The following is a 23,875-nucleotide window of genomic DNA, read 5'->3' as shown; positions in this document are numbered from 1 at the left end:
ACAAGTGAGCTGGCAAAGAAAACATGGGCCATGAACTGCAGCAACAGTGCCATGGATTAAGAAAGTTACAACTACCATCAGATGGAAATAAGTTTTCACCAAGGAAATGGTGCAACCCAAACATTTGTAAAAGCTTTTAAAAGTACTATATGCACTCTTAAAGTGGAGCTGAAATATGACATTTTAGCTCAGTTAGCCTCAGATTTGTTACAAGAAGCTACGATCTGAACACTCCCAATTGAGTCTGTCTTTAGGAAGTACCAAAAGGATTTCTGGTTTCCTAGTGACAGATCCCACCACATGAACTGGGGGCATGGCCAGACCCGTAAATCCTGGAGCCGAAGGAAAAACAGCAAGTAGAGCAAAAACCACAGGCAATAGGGCCGAGGATGCTATGAAGTTTCCCAGTTTTTGGGCCTGCAAAAAGAATTGCATCAGATGTTCCACGTATGACTACTTTAGGCTCCCAAATTATCTAGACTGGACAGAATATGCCAACAGCATCTGAGATTAGTTCCTTCCTGGGGATGGACTTGAGAAATATAGTACAACCTTCTGCAAAAGGTAGCAAACCAATTTAGTATATTCCAGCCTGCCATCTTAAAACCACTGACATACATCTCAGAATTTAATGTACTAAAATACTTCGAGCAGGCCTTCATGTTTTGGATGGGCATCTTCCAACCTCATTTTTATAATGCATTACTCAAGTCTCAATCAGGTTAAAAAAAAACAAATTGGTAGTTCTCTCTGCCCCAGCCACAATAATATTCCTACAATGAACTACAATTCCAAGTTTTTTTTTTATTACAAAATTATACTTTTTCATCATAAATCAGTAGTAACAATGATGCAGCAGCTTTTAAACTACTAAAAAAATTATATACACTGCAAAAAAGTGCACAGACAATTTGTACATTTTATGTATATGCAGGGATATACATTCCTTTCAAACTCAGTACGGTGTTTAGGCATGTGCAATCAATACACAACTACATTATGAAAGCAAGACCCTTGCTATACTGACAGACACCAGAGTAAGGTGCTAAAAGGTAACTGAAGTTGCCTTCAGAATGAGGTATAAATTCAAAAGAACTACTCTTTCAAGTTCTGCAACATATACTATAGGAAATACATATAGTCTACAGAAAATATAAAAAAGTATTAGGCTTGTACTCTTGCTGGAAACAAAGACGACTGAGGGATTATGTGACAATGCTCAACTACTACCATGAAGAGACATTTCCAACCAGGCAATGCTGCTTTCTATTCATTTGACCACAGACACCAAATGACAGTAACTAAAGCCAAAGAGGTACATTTAACGACCCAGACTCCAGGTAAAGTCCTCAAACCTCTGCAACTACAAAAAAAACAGTTGTCACCGGAATACACGCACCCGTCTCAGTCAGGCCCCAGCACAGAGCAAGCCCTTCCTTGTGCCACTACTGATCACAACCTATTTTGCCTTAAAATAAAGTTATCTGGATTAGTGGTACAGAGTTTGCATTTGAGCCTGGTAGCACAGTACAGTGTGGTAAAAAGGGCAGTTGCTCAGACTGCTCCATTATAAGAGACCAAAATAAAAATACTCCCCCAAAGCAGCACCTGATGCATTACAGAAAACACATTCACTGGTAACAGATTTCACAACTTAAATCCTACAGTAACACCATACATAAATTGTGTTCATGCTACTATGCATAAAACTTTTAATCACAGTGTAAAATAATCTTCCCCTGTAGCATTCCATGGTGGTTCGGATAAATACTGGCTTTAAATACACAAGCTCTGTACTGCATATAAATGCATACGGGAAAAACACATCACAACCAAAGCAGAAGTGATAAAATGGTGTAAAATTAGAATAAATAACTGTTTGCATGACAAGATAAATGACTATAAATAAAACAAGTCTGTGCTACCAGTACTACCCAGACAAACCTGGGGGAAAATGACCAAGGCAAAGCCTTTAAATGCAAGATGGTGGTCCCATCAAGTTTTTGGTGGTAAGCCTTCTCTCATCAGACATGCTTGCAACCCTTCTCTCGTCAGACGTGCTTTCAACCAGTCAGGAGCACTGTGCTGCACACATCTCTTCCTCTTGTAGAAGTGGCACTGGTGCGCCATACATCTTTGCTGCTTGTTTCTCAAATGCTGCCACCATCTGCCTCACAACATCATCAAAGAACAGGTTAGCCAACTGGGAATGCAAAAGTGACTTGAACTCAAAAGAGACCTAAAGAAGAAGAAGAAGAAAAAAAAAAAAAAGTAAGCCTTAAATCTACAGTACAAGCTCAAATCTTCTGAAGGAACACAAGCAAAGTGAGACTTGATATATTAATATATATTAATAGCTATATTTCAGAAAGGAATGCAACTGCAGCTCAGTCTCCCTTGAAAAGACAAACTAATCATTTCCAATGACAACTATAGCGCAAGTATTACATGCAGACAAACCAAACAAGTTTCGTACTCAGTGAAGTAAATTATGGCAGCATCCCAGCTCAATGAGCAGGACTTTGCTATCCCTGCATTTGCCACATCTCACACCCAACTTAAACAGGAAAGACTTCTACCTGCAATACTACCATGCAATGATGCAACATTGCAAAAGGAAAGAAACTTCAATTAAATCAAAGGGAGACACAACCACAACTGCAAAAGGAGGCTAATACTGTAGTGTTTCATTAGGAGAAAACATACTCAAACAGGATCAATATTCTGAAGACCAGAGTTTCAAAAGTCCAGAATTCCAGAATTAAGCACTGCAGAGCAACACTGGAGGACTTGCATACAGGGATAGGAAAATCACAGCAAGTGTGTTCATAGGTTGGTACTAGGCTATCAGCCATAGGGCCTATACAAGCCTAGCCATAACAATTCCCTGGCTATTTCTTCCCACATTACTTTCCTGAACCCCTGTCTAGCAGGGCGACTGACGTGATCCCTGGGGTGAATTTCCTCTCTCCCATCCAATCGTCAAGGTTCCTCTTGAAGAGGTCCAAAGAGGCACTCTGACATGTATGGGCAATCTATTCCAGAGTCTGGGGAGTCTCGGGGTCAGGAACCTATCCCTCCAGCATGTTTTGTTTATTGTGATGACAAGGTTTTAGATCTCTGGAGCGTGCAGCTCTGAGGGATTGGGATTTCTTTAAGTGTAGCATGTCCAACAGCTCTGGGTTTGACATGGCCTTGTATGTTAAGCAGAGATCGCCTCTGAGTAGACGATATGCGACAGAGTATAGCTGGAGTTTAAGGCGGTCAGCGTAGGGCATCTGCTTTAGGCCTGTGATTCTTTTAGTGAGGTATTTCGGAGGCCTTTCCAGTTGTTGCAGATGTCTTGAGAGGTACATACCAAATGGGGCGTTGTATAGGTACATACCAAATGGGGCGTTGTATTCTATAATGGGTCTAATGAGGGATGAGTACAGTGGGACAATGACCTCCTTTTTTCTGGATGAAAAGCCCTTCGTGATGAGGTGTGCCACATAGGATTTCCTGACTGTTGTGGCCATCGAAGGTGAGACCACTGTCCACCTGTGTCCCTAAGTCTCTTATCACACTTTGTGTTTAGTGTACTGCCACCTATATGGTAATTCATGGATACATGTTTTTTTCCCCAAAGGGGATAACAATACATTTCTTGGCATTGAGCTCGAGCCCATGGCTCTGGCACCAAGCATCTGTTTCTGCAAGACCCTTTTGTAGAGTATCCACATAATTTGGGGATTCAATAATGGCTCCCAGTTTGCAGTCATCTGCAAACTTTGTTAGCCAGAGTCCCTTAGTGTTGACCTGTACTTCAGAGAAGTAGATGCCAAACAAGAGCGGCCCCAGGACTGAACCCTGAGGTACTCCACTTGTCACTTGTCTGGAAATGGATTTGGAGTCTGCTACTTTTACAGTGTGGGTTCTATCAGTAAGCCATTTAGCAACCCATTGGGTGACATAGGGATTAATGCCCAACTTAGTAAGTTTATCTAGGATTCCAGAGTGGGGGATGGTGTCAAAGGCCTTGGCAAGGTCTAAATAGGCTGTGTGGACCACCTTACCCTTGTCCATGGCTCTGGAGACTGATTCAAAGAAGTCAATCAGGTTCAGGAGACAAGATCGGCCCTTCACAAACCCAAACTGGGTGGGGTCCAGTGTTTGAAGGTTGCCAATGTCTTTGTTTATAAGTTCTATGATAATACGCTCCATGGCCTTGCAGATGAGGCTTGTCAGACTGATGGGACGGTAGCTTCCGGGATCCAAGGTGGATCCCCCCTTGTGGATTGGGATAACTGTAGCTCTGCGCCACTCAGTGGGCACGAAACCTGAGGTGAGGCTATGATTAAACATGACACTTAGGGGAGGTGCCAGTTCATATTGTAGTTCATGTAGTACACAGCCCGGGATGTCATCTGGTCCCATGGATGCTGTATTCTTGGCTTTAGATAGAGTGCGTTTTGTACCTGTGTGGCCGTTATTACTGGAATTTGGCAATCTTCTGGTATTAAGATGGGCCATTTAGGGGGGTGAAGTTGGCACTGAATCGATCTGCCAGGATATTGGCAATATCCTTTGGATCAGTATATTTAATGCCATTCTGTTTTAGCTCAGAGCAGATCTGAGCATTGCCATTTAGATTCTTGACATAGTTATAGAATGCTTTGTGGTTGTCTTTGGAATCTTTGGCAATTTTATTTTCGTAACTAGCTTTGGAGGATTTTATGAGGCATCTCAGTTTCTTACTGAGGCTAGTAAGGGAGTTTTTTGCATCCTGGGATTTTCCTCTTTTCTGCAAAAGTTTCTTCCTTTTGTTGTAAAGTTTGTTTATGGCAGGGGACCACCAGATTGGCTTCCTTTTTTTGGATGAGAGCATTTTGGTTCCATTTGGGATGGCACGATTCATGCATGAGTGGATGTGCTCGTACAGTGCCTTAGTGTAGGATTCAGCAGTTGAACTTTCAGTTCCCGTCTGCATGGGTGTCATGAAGTTTGTCACTTCTGACTTGAGTAGCATGAAGTTGGCTTTGGAGAAGTTTATGTGGTTAAATATACTCCCCCCCATTTCAATAGAGCAAACTCATTGGTTAGTACCCTACAGTACACATCGCGAACCTGTGAATGCACTTCCATGCAGCTGCATGTTCCTACGTATGCACCTTGCGTCTAAATTTAAGCTAGATGGTACTACAAATTTAGCCCAGTTAATTTCATTGTACCAAATATCTCCTTCATTACAGTGCCTTTGCTGAAAATTATCTAAACCCAGCTGGACTATACTGGTCAAGACTGAACAAGCCACAGACCACAAGCAGTAATACAAGGAATCAAACGTATGTATACACAATGAAAAAGTGAAAAGTAAAGCTTCATCATTCTCAAAGGGCCTTATCAAAAGTATTAAGCAGAGCAAGAAAGTGTTTGGGTCATCTGCACCACATTACTTGGTAAAGTCACTACATTAGGCTCATCGCAGTGTAACTACACTTATCAAACAGGGTTAGTTATGCACGGGGGGGGGGGGGGGATTTACTTTACACCAACATCCCTGCTTAGCCAGGATACTTTTTATACAGACTCCTTTATTAATCATGTTTTGCACATGAAGATACTGCTTTATCCCTTCTCAAAGGATCTCCAGCTGCCTGCGGTGATTTACTTCGGTATTCGTACACCACAGCCTGTTTAGTAGAGAAATGCAAAAAGGAAAAACGAAACTGTAAACTTCACATGTTAAAATGTACATCACTGACAACTGATAAAGCAAGTTGACACTTCAACTCCAATTTTCCTCATGTGCTTTTTAAGTGTCCTATTAAGGTGAAAGGTGAAAGAATATGCCATTCTGCAAGAAAGCTGTTCTGCCTCCAATACCTTTAAGGAAATACAAAGTGATGAAGCTCACTTATCTTGAGATCTGTTGGGCTCCCCTACGGCAACGGGATGTTTAGTAGTGGGTCACATTTCTCAAACTCTTACAGAAAGAAATCTGGACAAAGCATAAAATGCTGTTACAAAGACCCCAAAATTGGGATAGATTTTAAATATTTTTGGATTTCAAGTCTGCAAGTACTAACTTCAATATGCTTAAAAAAAAATAAATAAATAAAACACACATTTATGATAAAAAGATGGGACAAGTCCTGACAGTTAAGACTTATGCTGACAACTGCTTTATCCCTACAAAAAAACACACATCTACAAAAAATATACAAGTATGATCTTTAACCAAAGTCATGGCTGAAGGGAGTTTACCACAACCCACCAAGATGGCTACCAGCACAAGCAAATGTTTCTAAGATGCTCTTGTGCATACATATGGGGATAGGTTTACTATCAAAATGTAAACTGTGGTTTACATGGTCAATGTGCGGAATATTAATTAGGTTGGAATACCAATGTGCGGAATATTAATTAGGTTGGAATACCAACAACCTAACTGAGGCAAAGACTTAAGTTCGTTCCTCCCTTTGCAGCAGTATGTACCAGATCCGTACTGCACAGCGCTTGACAGTAATGTTTTTGCAGGGGGGGGGGGGGGGCAAGCCTCCCTGTACTCCTCACAGCCCTTGCCACCTGCAATCATATTAGTGTGTGGAAAAGGGCAAATCTCCCGATCTGCACTGTCCTGCAATCTCAGTACTCAACACCACCCATGTATGTGTGGATGCACAGTGGCATTCGCTCAAGAGACTCTCAGAATTGAAGGTTGGCAATACGGGAATCTGCTAACATTCAACATTCCCATGTTTGCCAAGCCTTCATTCTGCAATGTGATAGTAAACCATGTGGACATGCTATTAATTTGGAAAGGATACTCACATTAAATTTTAAAGTACAGGTCTGATGTTGTCCAGGTAACCCAGGACCAAACTGCCAAACCGTCTCCAGGTAATTAAACATCTTGCACTCCTTGCAGACAGCCTACAAGACAGGACACAAGTGAATGTTAATGTTCCAAAAATCCAAGCTTAACAGTTCAGTAAGCAGAAGAAGAATTCAAGTAGCGACAGTATATAAACTCTGATAATTCTACAATCACATCCCAATATCAGGACACTACAATGGAAAGATTCAGAATTTAAGACTGCCACACTACAATACCAGTAGTACTGTAAGCAGCGACATACTCCTGATCTACTAACATTGTGCCCCATAACACAGCCTCTACTCAAATATTGCAAGGACACAGAAATGTCACTCCAAATACCAACACTTGTGTTACATTCCATAATAAAGTGGTCTTCCAGGGCTTTTTGTACATCCAAAAAATGATCCAGCATAAAGGAAGATAAAATCACTAGGCTTTTATTGTGGCAACTCCATCATGCAAACCGGATTCAGCTAAGACATGAGCCTTCTTCAGTGCAACAGAAAATTCAGTTACTATCACAAAATTTAGAGAGATACATACAAACCAAATGAGATAGAACCACCAAAGAAAAATGTAGCTTAATTTGTTCAGACCAGGTCTACATAAAGCTCCCAGCCTGGTAATCCAAGAGGACTCCATATAATCTAATATCTCATGCCAACCTGCTTTGGAGGTTCTGTGCATTTGAATTTTATCAGTTATGATAAGCTTGAATTTAGCAGTTTTATGTATGAGAGTGTGTGTGTTTGTATAGGGCATTGGAAGCTCTATCATTTCTAATCTCGGTTCGCTTATACGGAGTCTAAAGGGTCTGGAAGTTTGTCCTACATAAGATGAACATGTAGCTAAATAGATTAACCAGTCACTGCTGCAGTTACCAAAAATTCTAATCTCATACACTTTGGAAGTGTTATAGCTAGTAATTTTTTCACTTTTGAAAATGTGTATACATGCACTGCAGTGACCACAAGGAACACAACCTACCAAAAAGTCACCAAATAATGTTTTCTGCATTGGGATGGGTGGGTTATACCTTTTATAATGGGTAAGATGTGAATTAATAAATAGTTCTATCCCTACGGTAGGAAAAAGCATATCTATCTGGTAATATCTCATTCAGATGTTAATGCGCCCGCAAAATATCCCAATGATTATTGATATCCCTGAATTTTGTGGTATTGCTTCCAAATGTAGTGACTAATCTGATAGGGTGGGATGTCTGTGTGTTCTGTCCAGTAGTTCCATGTTGATATTCCAGAAGTTGTGATCTTTACATACTGCTGACCTGGGTTACAGTTTGGGTAATGCAATGTTTATTAGCCTCTAGTTATCAACCTGTTTTTCAAGTCTTGTTGACACTCCTTTTGGGATTCTTCCAAAGAACAAATATGCTTAATGCGTAAAAATTGGGACTTTGGGATGTTGTTGATGGTCGATGATATGGCGGGGATGACTGGAAGCATGGAGTAATGTGTTTGGAAATTTCCTGTGTACCAGAGTTTCCAATGTGTGGTCTTCCTGTCGAGTAATAACATCCAAAAAAATAATTTCTTTATATTCCATGTTTAAAGTAAACTGAATATCCCACGTATTGCTATTGAGATATCTAACAAATTTGTGTACCAGTGTCGCATCGCCCCGCCAAACCATCCAACAATCATCTAGGTAACGTCTCCAAATATCTAACTCAGCCAGAAAGGAGTTAGTTAGAATCAAATAAATTGTTCCTCGAAAAAAACCCATAAATAAGTCCGCATAAATGGGAGCAAAAGATGCTCCCATAGCTGTACCTCTGACCTGCCAGGACTGGCCCTCAAAATAGAAAATGTTTTTGGTGAAAACATTGTTAACTTCACTAAGAAATTATTGAAACCCGGAGTGTATAGTTGGGATTATCTAACCAATAGCTTGTAAACCAGCACCGTGTGGTATGCTGGTATAAAGGGAGGTTACATCCACTGTACAGAGAAACTAGTCAGATTCCAATTGTGTATCCCAAATAATATTCAAAAATTCGGTAGCGTCTGAGTCTCGACCTAACCAGGGGTAGTAATGGTTTTAAATATCTAAAAAAGGACAGCGGTTCAGTAAGAGAACCCTTGCAAGAAACAATTGGTCTGCCTGGTGGGCATGTTGGATGTTTATGTATCTTGGGGAGTAAGTATAAATACTGGGGAATCGGGTCTGAAACCTTAAGTTGTTTGCATGTATGTTGGTTAATTATGCCTTCCTCCATGGCTACATCGAAAAATGAATCAATATGTTTTTTGAAGTTGGGAGCTGGATCCACCACCATGTGTATGTAAAAATGGGCATCAGATAGTCGTTTGTGCGCCTCTGCCTGATACATCTCCCAATCCATTACAATGCCACCTCCCTTATCAGCCGGTAGGATAACTATTATGATTGGAACCAAGTGCATTTAGTGCTTGCTGTTCCCGTTTGGTTAGGTTATGTCGAATAGGCTAATAACCTTGAGAAAAATGCAAATCCTTGTAACGCATTCCTTAAATATGGCTACATGTTTGTCCATGGGAGGTTGAAAATCAGATCTCCCAGACTGAAACGCAGTAGATCTTTGAGAATTATCCAAGTCTGAAAAAATAAGTCTACAGAAATCATTCAATTCATTGACTAAAACATGTTCAGGAACAAAAGACGTAGGTACAAAATTAAGACCCTTATTCAATAATGTGTACAGTTGACAATTCGTATGAGGAAATATAGTGTACATTTATTGACTCTCAATCTTCTGCAACAGTTGTTGTAAGTTCTGTGAACTTCTGTGTTTTCTCCCCCCTCTCAGTTTTTTGGGTCTAAGGGTTGTTTGTGTTTTGCCACTGGAGATTCGTGGTTAGAAGGGCAGTCAAAATCAGTGGCAGATGAGGTTTCATCTTCTGAAGTACCACTTGGTGACTGCATGGTTTTTCTGAGTATAGATCTCGGTCTTTTCCTTCTGTTAATAGCTCTGTAACTGGGGCCAGAAAAAACACACTTTTGGATAACAAAAGGTTTCCCTTTTTCATAATCAGCCATCTCTCTCTGAAATTTTTGAGTTTTCTTTTTGATAAGCTGTTCCTCTAATGTAGCTAAATCCTTGGCCAAATTAGTCAAATGGTTATTATAGAAGCTTTCAGACTCAAAAGCCTTGGCCTCGACAATTAGCATTGATTTCTAAAATCTGAGTTTCTATCATCCTTTCATAATAAGTGAGGAGTATCCACAAACACTGAAGCTTGGTGTTGTGTTTGTGCCCAATCTGTAGAAAGTTGGTCATCAATAACACCAAGTGGTTGGATGTGGATTCTTAATCCTCGTGTTGTGATATTTTTCAATTTATAAGCTTTAAACAGCTTAAGATGCCAAATATTGGCCCTTAATGTTCTCATGTTCCTAGTTATTTTTTGAAATATACCAGAGATGTTTGTCATCCACCACACCAGTTGTCCAATTACCAGAACTTGGTGGATTTAGGCCAAAAACATCCAGATTATCCTTATCTGCAGATAAACTCTTTTTACCTTAAAATTTAAGGCTCCGTTAGCAAAATGGATTACTGTACCACCAGATTCCTTGGTAACTATATTTAGAGGTTAACCTGATGCCCCCAAAGAGAACTGCAAATATTACTAGGCATATTACATGTCTTAAGAAATTACACTCAGCCTTACATAACTTGGTCAGACATTCATACATCACAGTACAGAGTACCATTACAGCCTGCAAAAGTGTTGGAGTACACAGTGCTGGCAACTGTTGCAACACCCTTTCCAGATACTGGAAAGAGCTCAGCTGAGAGAAGGTAGTAGACCAAGGTCCACTTAATAAAATATGAAGCCCTGGTTATCTGTGGATCTGTAAGAGCTAGCTAGAGAGACGAGAATAAGGCAACTTTGGTTTTCAATAAGTGTCACATTTTAGAGGGGGCACATGGTGTTGCCTAGTGGAGTTGTACAAGCAGGTTTCCTCAGCAGAAGATAGTGGAGCATAGTGGAACAGCTGAGGAGGTGCTCCATGGAGGGAGTTAGGGCACCCACCCCAATTAGCAAGCTGCACCACTCCCCAACACTTGATGCAGAATGTTCATCAGGAATCCAAGGCAGGAAAGAATGGGCGACACCGGCGCACACAAATTACAGGAAACCTGTTCACTGTTCAAGTGAATGGAAAGTGTAACTATTGAACTGCCCTAAATACAACTATAAAAATGGACCACCGTCACCAGTATTCGACAACTGGGCTTGCATCGACGGGTCATGATTCTCATCAGCATACCACTAAGGCATATGAAGGACAGGGACCATCTCTGAATTCACACCACTGCCCAGCAACTAGCAGGGGGATGGTCCATCCCACCACTGATACCAAATAGTAGAGTGCACATGAATCAGACTCGAACAGTTCAAGAAACTGAATCTGGCCTATGTGTACAGATTGAATAAGCTTAGCAGAACTGGGTATGGACTTGACACATGGCTTCAAGAGCACACTGACCACTCACAGGAGCAAGTACTTTGTCCAGCACCACCAGGTCCCTTTCTTACCCCTCTGAGCCAATATCTTCCACTACCCCTTACCAAATAGTAAGCTGCCTAAATTCCCAGGGATTGCTGGTAGAATTATAGGACTCTTCTCTCAGACTTTATCCCAGCTAAGTAGTACTGGGACACTGCAGATACAGTTAGAGACAAACATCCATTACTGTAATGCATTCTGTCCTGACAAATACCTCAATGAATGTGCTCAAACAATCCCACCAATTAGGAGGCAGAAACCACAACTTGCAGCACTAAACATCACTGGATAAATACATCACCGACAGCCACAAGATCTTTAAGTGATCAAGACAGACATAATCAAGTTGTACACTAAAGAAATGATTTGACCTACAACTAACAAAACTTCTAGTTGGCTCTACTGGACAACCAGCCCTCAGTTATGCTAACTGGGCCATAATTTTAAGCAGCTGCAGCCTTTCACAGCAAACTTAACCAAGGCTGACCACACAAATATCATACAGACATACAATAATTGTACACAACAAATATAAACCTTGTTCCAGCACAAAATATAGACAGCATGAATCTCTCTCCACTTTACTAGACCCAACAGAAATACTACATCTCTAGTGCGTCTCCAAAGTGAATCTTAGTTATCAACATGTTTAAAAAATCCATACCAGTCACGAAAGAATATGAACACATTCAACAACTTTAAAAAGGAAAATGCAACAGCTTTTGGATGCAATAAAACATAATGAATGCTGTAAAATTAGTTTGTTCAAATCCCCCCATCATGTGACTACTGGATATGGATTTAAACAGGTCCTGTGACTTTAGATTCACACCGAAGACACAATTGTAGGTTAAAATGGTTTAGACCTGATTTGTAGTTCCAGCAAAATGGAGAAATTCACCGGGTCTCAATGCTGACTGCTGGAACACAGGCATTTCATATTCACAGCTCAATGCAGTAGACAGCAAGGCTCCTGTACTAAGTGTGTGAGACACACTTCTACAGAAACCAGAGGTGACTGCACAAGTTATACCTTCAAAAATTAATGAAACTGCTTACCAAAGACAGCTTTCCCAGCTTTGGTCATCTACAACTTTGAAAAAAAAAAAGTACCAATTGCATTTTTATAGCTCCTTGACAAGCAGTCAAAGTCTTTCCTGTAGCTGCAGGAAGCACAAGGTTGCACATTTACCTGCCACAGAACACACACTTCAGACTCTTGACAGCTTGCACGCAACTTAAAAAAAAAAAAAAACGTGGGCTTGGTTCCCTCTCCAGTTTGTGGTTACTGCCCAGAGTAATGTCTTTCTAAACCACAATCTTTCTTCTACTAGCATGAAATTAGATGGCAACCCAAAATCCTCACCCAGTAATTCCACTGTATCTACTTCTATCAAGAATAGAAGCAACTGTAACAGAATAACAACCACAATGTTATAACCAAGTACATGCATACAGATACTTCATAGCCACCCAACTTGAAAAACACCAAGAACCAAAACTCTGCAAAGGTCAAACCACAAACTGATATGATGCATGTTTAACTCACTTTAACTTGGTGATATGGAACTGTAGAAATCTCAGACACATAACGTTCCAAAACAGGAGGAAAGCCAACTTCCAACTCAGCTTTTGTAAGTCCACTGCGTTTGGATATCACCTTGGAATCTCTACACCATGGCACAAAGAAGTGGTACTTGTCAACATTTACCACCACATTATACATCTGCTCTGCAGAATACCTAAATGGGTAGTGGGAGAAAGGCAAAAAAAATGACAAGTCATTTTTACATACTGATCATTAGAAATGCTTCCCCCACTTCACCTGAATGTTTCTGCAGCAACAGAAGTCAACAAGGACAAAAATCAAAGTTCCACAATTTAGGGTACAAAAGGACTGGACTGTCGTTTTACAGACTTCAGACTTGCTTCTAAAAATAAATCAATATTAAGATGTCAAATGCCAAATAAGACAAGTCAACTCTGTAAGCAGTGTGGTTAACTTTCTCAGGTAGCACAATATAAACACAGAACAAGTGCAGTAAAGAATTCAAGCCAAACCTGGACTAAAACAGAGGCCTCTGTTGATATTAAGGAAAACTCCACCTTAGAACTAAAATCTAGTTTTACTGTAGCTCTGCTTTGAGTTATTTTAACATCTCACTCAGACTGCTTCTTATAGAATTTTAATGCTTTCTGCAAAATGGCTGTCAGTGGGGCTTGACATGTCAACGTGATCTTATTTTTCTTCAAGCCTCTTTCCCATAACCATTTCAAGTCTACTTTATACGAGTCATGCTAGACATAAGGAAGCAGTGGTGTATTCCCTTTTCATTGACATATAATGGGATAGTCAGTCACTGAGATCTTATAGACAGTTTGCAACAGGACAGCTTTTTTTCTTGAATGGTCCTCATTTGTCTCTCTCTCAGGGCTCGTTTTACAGTATACCAAAGAATTAAACAGCTGCAAACAAACAGTTGCTAAACTGCAGACCTTTGTTCAAAGTATCTTTTTGTGGTCCAAGATGAACTGACAAGTGCCTCCCCCTACACTTTAGTAAATGTGCTGACACTTTGAGAAGTCAGAAAATATTTTGTAATTCTTTTAATGCCACAGACATGTTTAATACTACACTAAAGTCACCTTAACATGCAAAGTAGTAAGCAAACATTTAAAGTTTAAAGCTTACCATTTCAGTACTGTGATGCTGCTTACGTAAATTTGTCAAGAGGCGCGAAAACTGCCTTTGAACCCTTGACTGATCCAATTGCTCTGGCTACACTGTAAGCAGCTATGAATCAGTAAGCGCTTGCCTTTCCTGCATGACAATGGAAAACAATTTCACACCTGTCTCATTTACAACAGACTTAGCTCCTGACTAAAAATTTCTCTGCGTCTGTGCTATGTCATGCAGGAGCAGACAAATTCCAATGCAACTTATGTGAGAAGTTAACCTTACTTTCCCTTGACCTTTTTACTCACTATTTTAGTTCAATACCAATACAAGTGGGTTTCAAACTTACACAGCATTGGAATCATACTGTAGAAGAAAAGCATCCTGGTAGTAGAGGTAAACTCCAGGAGAAGGTGTTTTCCTTTAATTGCCGACCTGCCATTTACAACCAAGAGACTAGGTGCGCTTTCCAAGGCCAATTTTAAGATACTGTACCACTTCTGTAAAATGTGTGTACCACTTCTAACTTGGAATGACGTCAACACAGCAAATAATTTCTATGTGACATTTTGCGCTTCATTTTTGCAATTTTGCCTAACCTAATGACGCCATTAGCAAATCAATGGTGTGTGTTTTCAAGTTCGCACTGAATCACGGTTTATCTTTTGAATAGATGGAACATAGAATATATTACCCGTCCATAATGTCTTTTCAAGAAGACAGACAGCAGAATTGCATCAAATATTATAAAAAGTTAAAGATGCTTTGGGGGGGGGGGGGGGTTATGGCAAAAAAAAAAAAAAAACACAAACACTGGCTAAATGCATATCACTTGTTAAACTGGAATATGGGTGCAGCCATGGAAACATGATAGATTACATAACTCAAAAGAATCAAGTACACATTTGGCTCTGGTTACACAGCCAACAGTTCAACTCAAAACGGGATAGGAAAAGTGAAGGACACATTTGAAATTATACAGGTACAGCTCAAAATAGTGTAGCTGTCAAGAGTAACTTTTTAAAGGGGGCTATAAGTACTCTGAAATAATTTCTAAATAAAAGGCTTAAAATCTCTTTGAACCTAATTGTAAGGTAACAACCCCCCCCCAAAAAAGCAAGCAATTTGTAGATACGTGTACAAATCTATGGGGATTGTGGTTGGTACTACAGAAGCAAAAATTGATAAGTCCACCGTTTCCAGCTCTACAGATACTGACATCCCTCACAATTAAACGTTCCGTATGCCTCGCGTGGAGCATGGTAACCTTCGTCTCACTGCTCCATACAGTCAGTCAAATTAGCTTCTGATGAAAGGATTGCAGGATCTGTCCAGTTATCCTTATTCTGGACTGCAGTTATCCTTATTCTGGACTGTTTTTTCTGTTAAAGGGGAAAAAACAACTACTTGGGGTGGAAATACTATTTAGGGATGAATTTAAGCAAAGAACAGTTTCAAGAGGTGACAACCTTCTCCTCTGGCTATCGCCACCAACAGAATCTGCATGTGTGTCAGGGGTGGGGAAGAGACACAAAGGGTGAAAGCCCTCCAACAGACTTGTTAGAACAAACTTCTACTCTTCACACAAGATGCCTGTTCAGTTGCAGCTAATACTTTGTGCCCAAAACCTACAAAGCTTGCTCTTTGCCTACAGGATATGCACTCACACCCATAAAAAGCCCAAAGACACAAAATTGAAAAGCAATTCATCTTTCACAGACAGTGGGAAGTGGGTGTGCACAGCAAATGCTTTCCCCAAGCATTGCACAGGCTTGCACAAGTCTCACAGACCTTTTGAATAGTACATCAGATGAATTCACCACTTTAAAAAGTGTGGGACTGGAAATTCTACAGTGATTAAATGAAATTCAAGATCGTGACTCAAAAGATATGTTATTAACCAAGCAGCAAACGTACTTACCCAAGGACCCTCGTTTCAGAATACTGCATCTTCTTGCTCCCCAAAGCAGGGGCAATATTGAAGAATCCATGACATGGAACATGGCTAGCAGAACCTGGAACCAGTGGAGGTGGCTTGGAGCTTTGTGTAATTAAAATACCACAAGATGTCAGGTACCTGGCAGGAAAAAAAAAAAAAAAGTTAGTTTTGTCCATACCAATCCAGTTTGTTCACACTTTGGGGGGCTGGTCTTAAATCTTCACAAATCCATTCCAGTTTCTACAAATTCAAGTCTTCAAGCAAAGGAATTCTATAGCTACCTCTCACCACAATCTGCTTGTATGTCAAGTACCCTGGTGCACGCAAAGGAATTCTATAGCTACCTCTCACCACAATCTGCTTGTATGTCAAGTACCCTGGTGCACACAAGCTGAAATTAAAGGTAGGCCACCAGGGAAACACGAACAGACTCAATTATTCTCATTACAACCCTGATGAATCTGACCACAAAAACATGTCATATGTCTTTAAAATGGTTTACATTCAATGCAAGCAAGCATAACTGGCCTGACTGGTTTGGAAGGGGGGGTGCACTGGTGGTGATTGTGGACATGTTTTAAGCGATCATATTTTAGTTGCAACAGACCACAAATGAAAAACTGAGATCAAAAACAGATTTTTTTTCTTCAACAGCAACTGCCTCACACCTTGACAAGGGGTGCACAAAAGCAGCCAAGTTGGTCCTGTTTTATCCTAGGTCTCATGTCAATTGCTCTTTAAAACATACTTGCCAATACCTACTATCCAATTTGGGGTGGGGGGGGGGGTGGGGTGGTTCTGACAAATTGGACAAAAGACAGGAAGCAGCCCTACATGGAATGCTAGTCCACTGCAAGGCACACCTTCACATCACGGGTCAGGGAACCAAGCATCAGGAGGCAGTAATGCTAATATCTGCAACTCCAACATTAAGTTCCAAGGCCTGTACTGAAATGAAGCTTAGCAATTTTAAATTGAACCTCTACTCTCCTGTAGCCAAATGGGAAGTACAGTTTAACAGTGCCCTGATAAAGTAAGCAAAAAGTGGACTTTAAAACCTGCTTGCATCATCCTGTTATGTTTTAGTCTTGACCAGCATTTTGTTTCTGCAATGCATGCAATGAAGCAAACCTTCCTTCGTTTTGAGCCAGTGTGCAAGGCAAGTGATCACCATGATGTAGGATAGGGCAAGAGGTGAGGGTGGGTCAAGCTGACCAGGGATTGGGTTTAAAAGTCAGAACACAAAGTAGTTAGGAAGACCTTCTACATTGCCCACCTTATCATGAAGGGATTCTCATCTAGATCAAGGGAGGTCATAGTCTCCCTTTACTCATCACTCAGACCAATGATTGAGTACAATGCCCCATTCGGAATGTATCTGACCCAACACTTGCAGCAGCTGGAGGCGCCACAAAAGTTCCTCACCAAAAGGATAAAGGGTCTCAAAAATCTGTCCTATGCTGCCCGACTGAAAGAACTCCAGCTCTATTCAGTCGCTTACCGCTTGCTCAGAGGTGACCTTTGCCTAACATACAAGGCCATGTCAAACCCAGATTTGATGAATATGCTTCACCTCAAAAAATCTAGATCCATCAGAGCCACAAGGGCGGGAGACTTAAACCTTGACACGGCTATTAATAGGAAGTGCTGGAGGGATAGATTCATCACCCAAAGACTCCCTATGCTGTGGAACAAAATCCCGGTACATGTGAGGCAGAGCACCTCGCTGGCCTTGTTCAAGAGAAATCTTGACCAATGGATGGGAGATCGCAGATATACCCCAGGGATTACCTCAGTGTCACTGCTCAACAGAGGCACAGCAAAATAATGGGTATAGTTCCCCATACTAAAGGGGTGGCGTAAGCCACAAAACGATGGGCTAGGCTTGTAAATGCCCTCGGGCAGATAGCCTAGTATGAACCTATGAACCTATGGTTAACAAAATTTTAAACAGGATACAGGGGGGTTGGCAATATGGCAGGAAAAGGTAGGCCAGCCCCCACTTCAGGTATTCACAGATGCTGCAGAAGGGTGTGATTTTGGTGGCTATTTTCAGGGACAGTGGTTCAGCAGGGCATGGCTGGATCAACAGGCAAGCTGAGCCTTTCAATTGCAGAGATGGAATTTTTTCCAGTTACAGTAGCCCTGGAAATTTGGGGGAAACAGATGAAGGACAGGGTGGCTTGGCTTTACCCTGATCAACTGGAGGGTAAAGGAGTACTGGACAACACGAGAAGGCATTTTACTCAAGTATTTGACATTAGATATTACATTAAGGCACAAGGCATACTAGGCATTGATAACTCCATTAGCAGATTCCTTTTCTCGTCTACAGTGGGCCTGGTTCAAGTTACTGGCTTTGAATGCAAAACCTACTCCAGAACGAGTGCCAAATCAGTTGTAGGAATTATGGGCAACAGAGAATGGAGGCAAATGTGTAATGCCCTCACTGCAAGGACAAAGGTAAGGTACAATAAAGGCACTGAGCAATTCTTGCAGACAAGGTTATCCAAAGGCTGGAAGCCAACATGGCCAATCCCACCTCACCAAATGGGATTATATTGTTGTAATGTAGGAAAGGGGTTGGGAGTTTAGGGATGGCAAGAAGCACACGGTCAGCTTTGAAATGGTTTCATCAGGCTGTAGGATTAAGGGACATAGCTAACTCTTTTCAAGTCCAAGTAATGTTTAAGGGTTGGGGGGAGGAAGACACCAAAGATCTTAGATAAGAGACAAATCACAGGTCCAGCAATACTACGAAATTATGGATGGCTGTTAGTGTTTCTGCATATGAAGTAGCTTTATTAAGGGCTACTTTTCAGCTGGCTTTCTGCAGGGTTGTTAGGTGATCAGAGATGGTTAACTGAGCAAGAAAAGCCAACAAATTGTTTTACCTTTGGCACATGTGCAACTGCTCAACGATAACACTTGTGTTTACATGTCTAAAATCAAAACGGACCAAAAAGGAAGGGTCAGTGGGTGAGGGTGCTTACCACAACTGTGTAGAATGGAAGTTATCCTCAGTCATGTCGGAGTATTGCACGGGTATATTAAATGGCCCATTCTTTTGTCATCAGCAAAGCCCCCCACAGTACCAGGTGAGGGCAGTCTTAAGAGACTGCTAAGCTATCAGGATTAGACAGATATGGTGCATTCTTTTTAGACAGGCACAGCTTCTTGTGCATATGCAATGGGAGCATCACAGGCTGACAAAAGAATGGGAAGGTAGAAATCTAGTGCTAATAAAAATTATAGGTCAGGTGCAACGTCTATTTTTTTCTATTTCGGCAAAAGTGGTGGCGAATTGGAAGTACATTTAGTTGGTGGGTCATTCTTTTACTCATGCAATGGAAAAGATGAGGCAGAGAATTAGTAATATGCTGAATAAGTTATTAAGGAGCATCGGTGGGTGAACATTTGCCACCCTGGCATTGGGGTCAGCTGGCCAGAGAGGTATGCTGGGGGATAGGAATTCATCTGTCAGGAGGGAATGCATTTTTTTTTTTTTTTAAACAAGGAATTACAGGCAGGTTTAGCACTAAAAAGCAGAAGACAGGAAAGATAAGGGAGGCCAAGGCAAGTGTGGGGGAAGTCCACAGGACTCTTAGCTAGACCTCCCACGGGCCACATAGCCCAAACTGGAGTATTGCCAGCAGACTTAACAGCCCAGCAATGGCTCCTTGGTAGACTAAGGCTGCCCAGAGGAATTGAGAATGTCATAAGAAAGCTTGTCATGTGGGTATGACTATTGGAAGGGCAGGATATCACAAGTGCTGTCTGTTGTTTTGTGGTGCTTAGGGCATTGCTATGAAATTAAAAGCGCCTCCCTGATAATTCCTGCCTTGCACACATCTCCATCCTTTGGATTTAGTAAAAGACATGACAAACACATGGCTGCGACCATTTAATCCACCCAATGCCTCTGCGTTTTACTTAATGCAACAATAACCGTTGCAAGAGGCAACAATAATGGTAAAGATAATAGCAATGATATAATGATCTCTGAACTGCTATTACCATGTTGTTCAATAATAAGTGATGTGAAGTCATTTGCAAACCGGAGAGGATGAAAATAATTCCAATGATGCGATAAGGTGAACGTGACTGACTGTACTTAAGTGCATCCTGAACAAGGGTAAACAATGCAGTACTATTTCAGTAATGGCAGGTACAGCTGTAGGAATCAGACAAATTCATACAAGGAAATTAAATCTAGTGTTTTGTGCCATCAAGAATGTAACCCTCTTGTACCACCTCCATAAAAGCAGGCATCAAATACGCAGACATGAAGCCATGTCAAAAAATAACACTGGCTTACTCAGCACTTATTCAGTCTCTGGAATAATTACGTTCCATTACATATTCTGCATCAACCTTCATTTCATTTAAGGCAGATCTTAACCGCACTTCTTTTGGCCTCCTGGAGCAGGAGGTGCTTTGTAACACTGGTTATTGGCAAGGTGACTGCTGACTTGCCCCAAACAATGAGCCATAAGCCACATTCTATCTGGGAAATATTGTGAGCATGTGCTCAAGTAAAACCATTATCTAAGCTTAAGCAACTGTTGGTTAGGTTGCAGTGGGCTAAGAGCAATGTGGGCATAATCTTGGGAAGGCAGTTAACTGTCCTGTAGCAATTCAGCATTAAGCTTTCCTGGATGTAGCAGAGGCTGGTCTGCAATCATCCCGTGAAGCACAAAAAATGGTAGTCACCCTAATGATCTTGCATTGGTGTCTTACAAGTCTGCCATCACTCCAGCATACCCTCTCTTAGAAGCCTTTCATATGGGTTTGACATTTTATATTTGAGGGTGCAGTGCTACCTACAAGACCACCAAATCAAACGTGGGAGGCATCAAAGTTGTAGCATTATCAAGACCTCCATTTTGCAAAAGAACAGTTCTGTGTAGTTATTTACTGCACACTTCAAAAGTAAATAAAATGTTTTCAGACTAATCAAAAGGGAAGGCCACATGCTCTAGAGATATAAACCTCACCACAACAATAAATAGGATATGCTGGAGGGATAGATTCCTGTCCCAGAGACTCCCCATGCTTTGGAACAGGATTCCAAATCAGGCAGAGCACCTCACTAACACTCAAGAGAAACCTTGATGGGTGGATGGGAAACAGAAGATTTACCCCAGGGATCACTGCAGTGGCTCTGCTGGACAGTGGTGCAAGGAACTAACCTAAGGGGGTGGCGACAGCCAACACATTCTGGCTGGGCTTATAAATGCCCTTGGGCAGATAATACAAACTAATGTCGACTGCCCAAACGTTTTTTTTTCTTGGGAGGTGCTAAGAATAAATTAGCAGAGAGTGGAATATTTCAGAACAAAAATACCATCAGCTTTTTTTTTTTTGCAGTGGACACTGCATTCCTCAGCATGGGGTGCAGTGCACAAAATTTCTCTGGCACCAAATTACTTGGGCAGGATTATACTGGCATTTAAGAAATAAAAGATCTATGTGGTACTGTAAACACAAAAAATTGAATAGCATGTCCACATCATTGTGCCCAATGCTGCAGGAGTTCAGCATGCTCAGACAGACATAGGTACAGAAGATTGCAGGAGTTCAGCAAGCTCAAAGATAGGTACAGAAGATTGTCCTCAACAGGAGCGAGAAATGCTGTCACTTGCTATACGTGCAAGCTGCAAAATAAATATATGCAGAGATATAGTAACATTAATATTGTACATTTGTAGATCTAGTTGTGCATTCATCTGGATATGCAAACGTAGTACTGTAGAAGCAATACATTCATTCCAGAATCTCATTCTGAAACTTAAGACTAACTTGTCATCATCTGCCTTTCCATTCTTAAAGGGATCAAATACACATTATTATATACAGCACACAACCTGTCAAGCTTACCAGTATCAACATTTACTATACACTAAACTATTAACACAACTACTGCAAAGCCAAGAACTGAAAACATAACTGCACAGACAAACCCCTGTGCAGCATTATACTCAGGCCAACTACAGCTCAAATGGTGTAGTAGTAAATTGTTCCGACTATGGTGTACAGGGCCCTGGATTCAAGACAACCCCAGTTTCAAACACTGGAATTTGCATGGTTTACCCCCCCCCCCCCGGTTAAAATTTGAGGCAAACTAAGTGAAAGCAACATTTTATATAGCAATTAATTTAGATAAATAGTTGTGCGTGTTAGGGGCTTCAGAGAACTAAAAACAGTGGGATACATCACCCCACTCCCAAAATAATTAAGGGGGTGGGGGACTACATCAGCTTCTGGTCTACATTGTAATTGCGTGCGTGTGTTCAACACAAACAGATTAAATAAGAGTTGGTATGGTGGCCTAATGGTTAAGGTGTTTGCCTTACAAACACAAGGTGCAGGGTTTGAGTCTCACAAGGGATAACTGGCTAGGCTTAAAATAGCTCGTAAGGGCAGTTAACTTAGTACTAGGCTATGATGTAAAAAATGCATACACACAATAACTGGAACTGTCACTTAGGAATGCTGGTTTGAGCACAATTTCAGTTTCCTGAAAATAAACAAACAAAACAAACATGCGTTTTTACCATTACACAACTAAACATCGTTAAAAAAAAAAAAAAAAAAAATGCATCAGCTCCTGGACCGTGATCGTCTTAACGATCTGCTTTCGAGTCAGCATAATAAACGACTAAGACGCCCTTAATGGATTCATGGATAAGCTAACAGGCAGGCAGTCCGCTCAGAGCACCAGTGCGAAGTGTACTTAGTCACAGAAACTGACGGAAACTCCTTAATTACAAATACAACCTCAAAAACCGGATTATACAATACTACAGCCATCCACCCCAAGCTCTTCAACAAACCGGCTATCAAACTTTGTTACTGCATACCTCTTTACCATGTGAAGTCTTTTTAGAGGAGTGGCGCCTACACCCAAAGATAAAAGTAAACTGAATTTGGTGACAAAACTAACCGGTATTCAGTGAATAATTAATGACGGACCCATCACTTGCTTCCGAGATTACTGTGAACAAGGCGAAAACGGGTGAAGACTAAACAATCACAGACGCCTCTCCCATTAAATGGTATTTCTAGAGCAGCCACGTGATTGTAAAGAAAACCACAAACGGCATCCTGTTCCTAACGATGCGAACCGAAAATTGAAAGTTCAGAAAATAACCTCATACCAATTTACACTTTATCATAAACATCTTCTCACAAAATGCAAAGAGGCGTTTTAAAAGACTACGGACACCAACCACCGGCTTTTACGAAAGTTACACAGTTTGGAATGCTTAGTTGGGGCAATTAGCCACAATAGCATACCTTCACGTATTGTGCAAAGGTGGTCTGTAGAGACTGAAAACAAAATACTAAATGCACTGCGCCCCCCCAACACACAACCCCAAAAAACGCAACCTTCCACCGGGATTAGTTCACTCACCGAACATTAGTAACCACACGCCTACTGGATAAAGAAAAGGACTGACTTTCTGCCAAGTCCACAACAGTTCTAAGAAAAAGAGCGCTTCTGCTGTTCATGCCTTCCTAGTACAAAACGTGTAATTTTTATTCTACCGTTTCTGCCTCGCCGGCAACTAACTCTAACGCTCGCAACACACGATTCAGATAGTACAGTTAGGATTTAAGCTGACGCTAAAAAGGGGCGGTCTGTGCTGCTGACGTTACATTCAAGACCTTAGGGGCTGGGAGGTCACGACCCTAGGATAGGGTCATGCTGAACTACACATGATCTTTGAAGTCCCTGCAGCTAGGTCTGATCTTTAGCTAGTAACGTCATTGCTGAGCGCATAAGCTGACGTGTCTTAACACCTTTCTTCAATTTCACCACATTTCTTAGCTGTCTTTAGTAGTAATAAAAAGAAAAAAATCAACAACAGCAATT

The 23,875-nt window shown here is 41.1% G+C and overlaps 1 protein-coding gene across 2 annotated transcripts; it reads right to left on the bottom strand.

Moving 5' to 3' along the window:
• Window positions 1-784: 784 nt before the first annotated feature.
• On the bottom strand, window positions 785-23,667 carry LOC122787790 (coenzyme Q-binding protein COQ10 homolog B, mitochondrial-like). 2 transcript variants are annotated; one of them, XM_044054690.1, is made up of 5 exons: window positions 23,414-23,667; window positions 15,979-16,134; window positions 12,930-13,122; window positions 6,814-6,915; window positions 785-2,239 (listed from the first exon to the last, which is right to left on the bottom strand). In XM_044054690.1, the coding sequence occupies exons 1-5, from the start codon at window positions 23,509-23,511 to the stop codon at window positions 2,072-2,074; spliced, it is 717 nt and encodes a 238-aa protein (XP_043910625.1). In that variant the 5' UTR covers window positions 23,512-23,667; the 3' UTR covers window positions 785-2,071. The 2 variants fall into 2 exon arrangements, with proteins under 2 accessions (XP_043910625.1, XP_043910626.1); XM_044054691.1 differs by lacking the exon at window positions 23,414-23,667 and adding an exon at window positions 22,860-22,961.
• Between the last annotated feature and the right edge of the window lie 208 nt (window positions 23,668-23,875).

Source organism: Protopterus annectens, chromosome 13.part0 (genome assembly GCF_019279795.1).
Source record: "Protopterus annectens isolate FY-2018-M chromosome 13.part0, PAN1.0, whole genome shotgun sequence".
Taxonomy (NCBI): Eukaryota; Metazoa; Chordata; order Ceratodontiformes; family Protopteridae; genus Protopterus; species Protopterus annectens.
The sequence above is the reverse complement of the archived record's forward strand: the minus strand, read 5'-3'. Positions and strand labels throughout refer to the sequence as shown.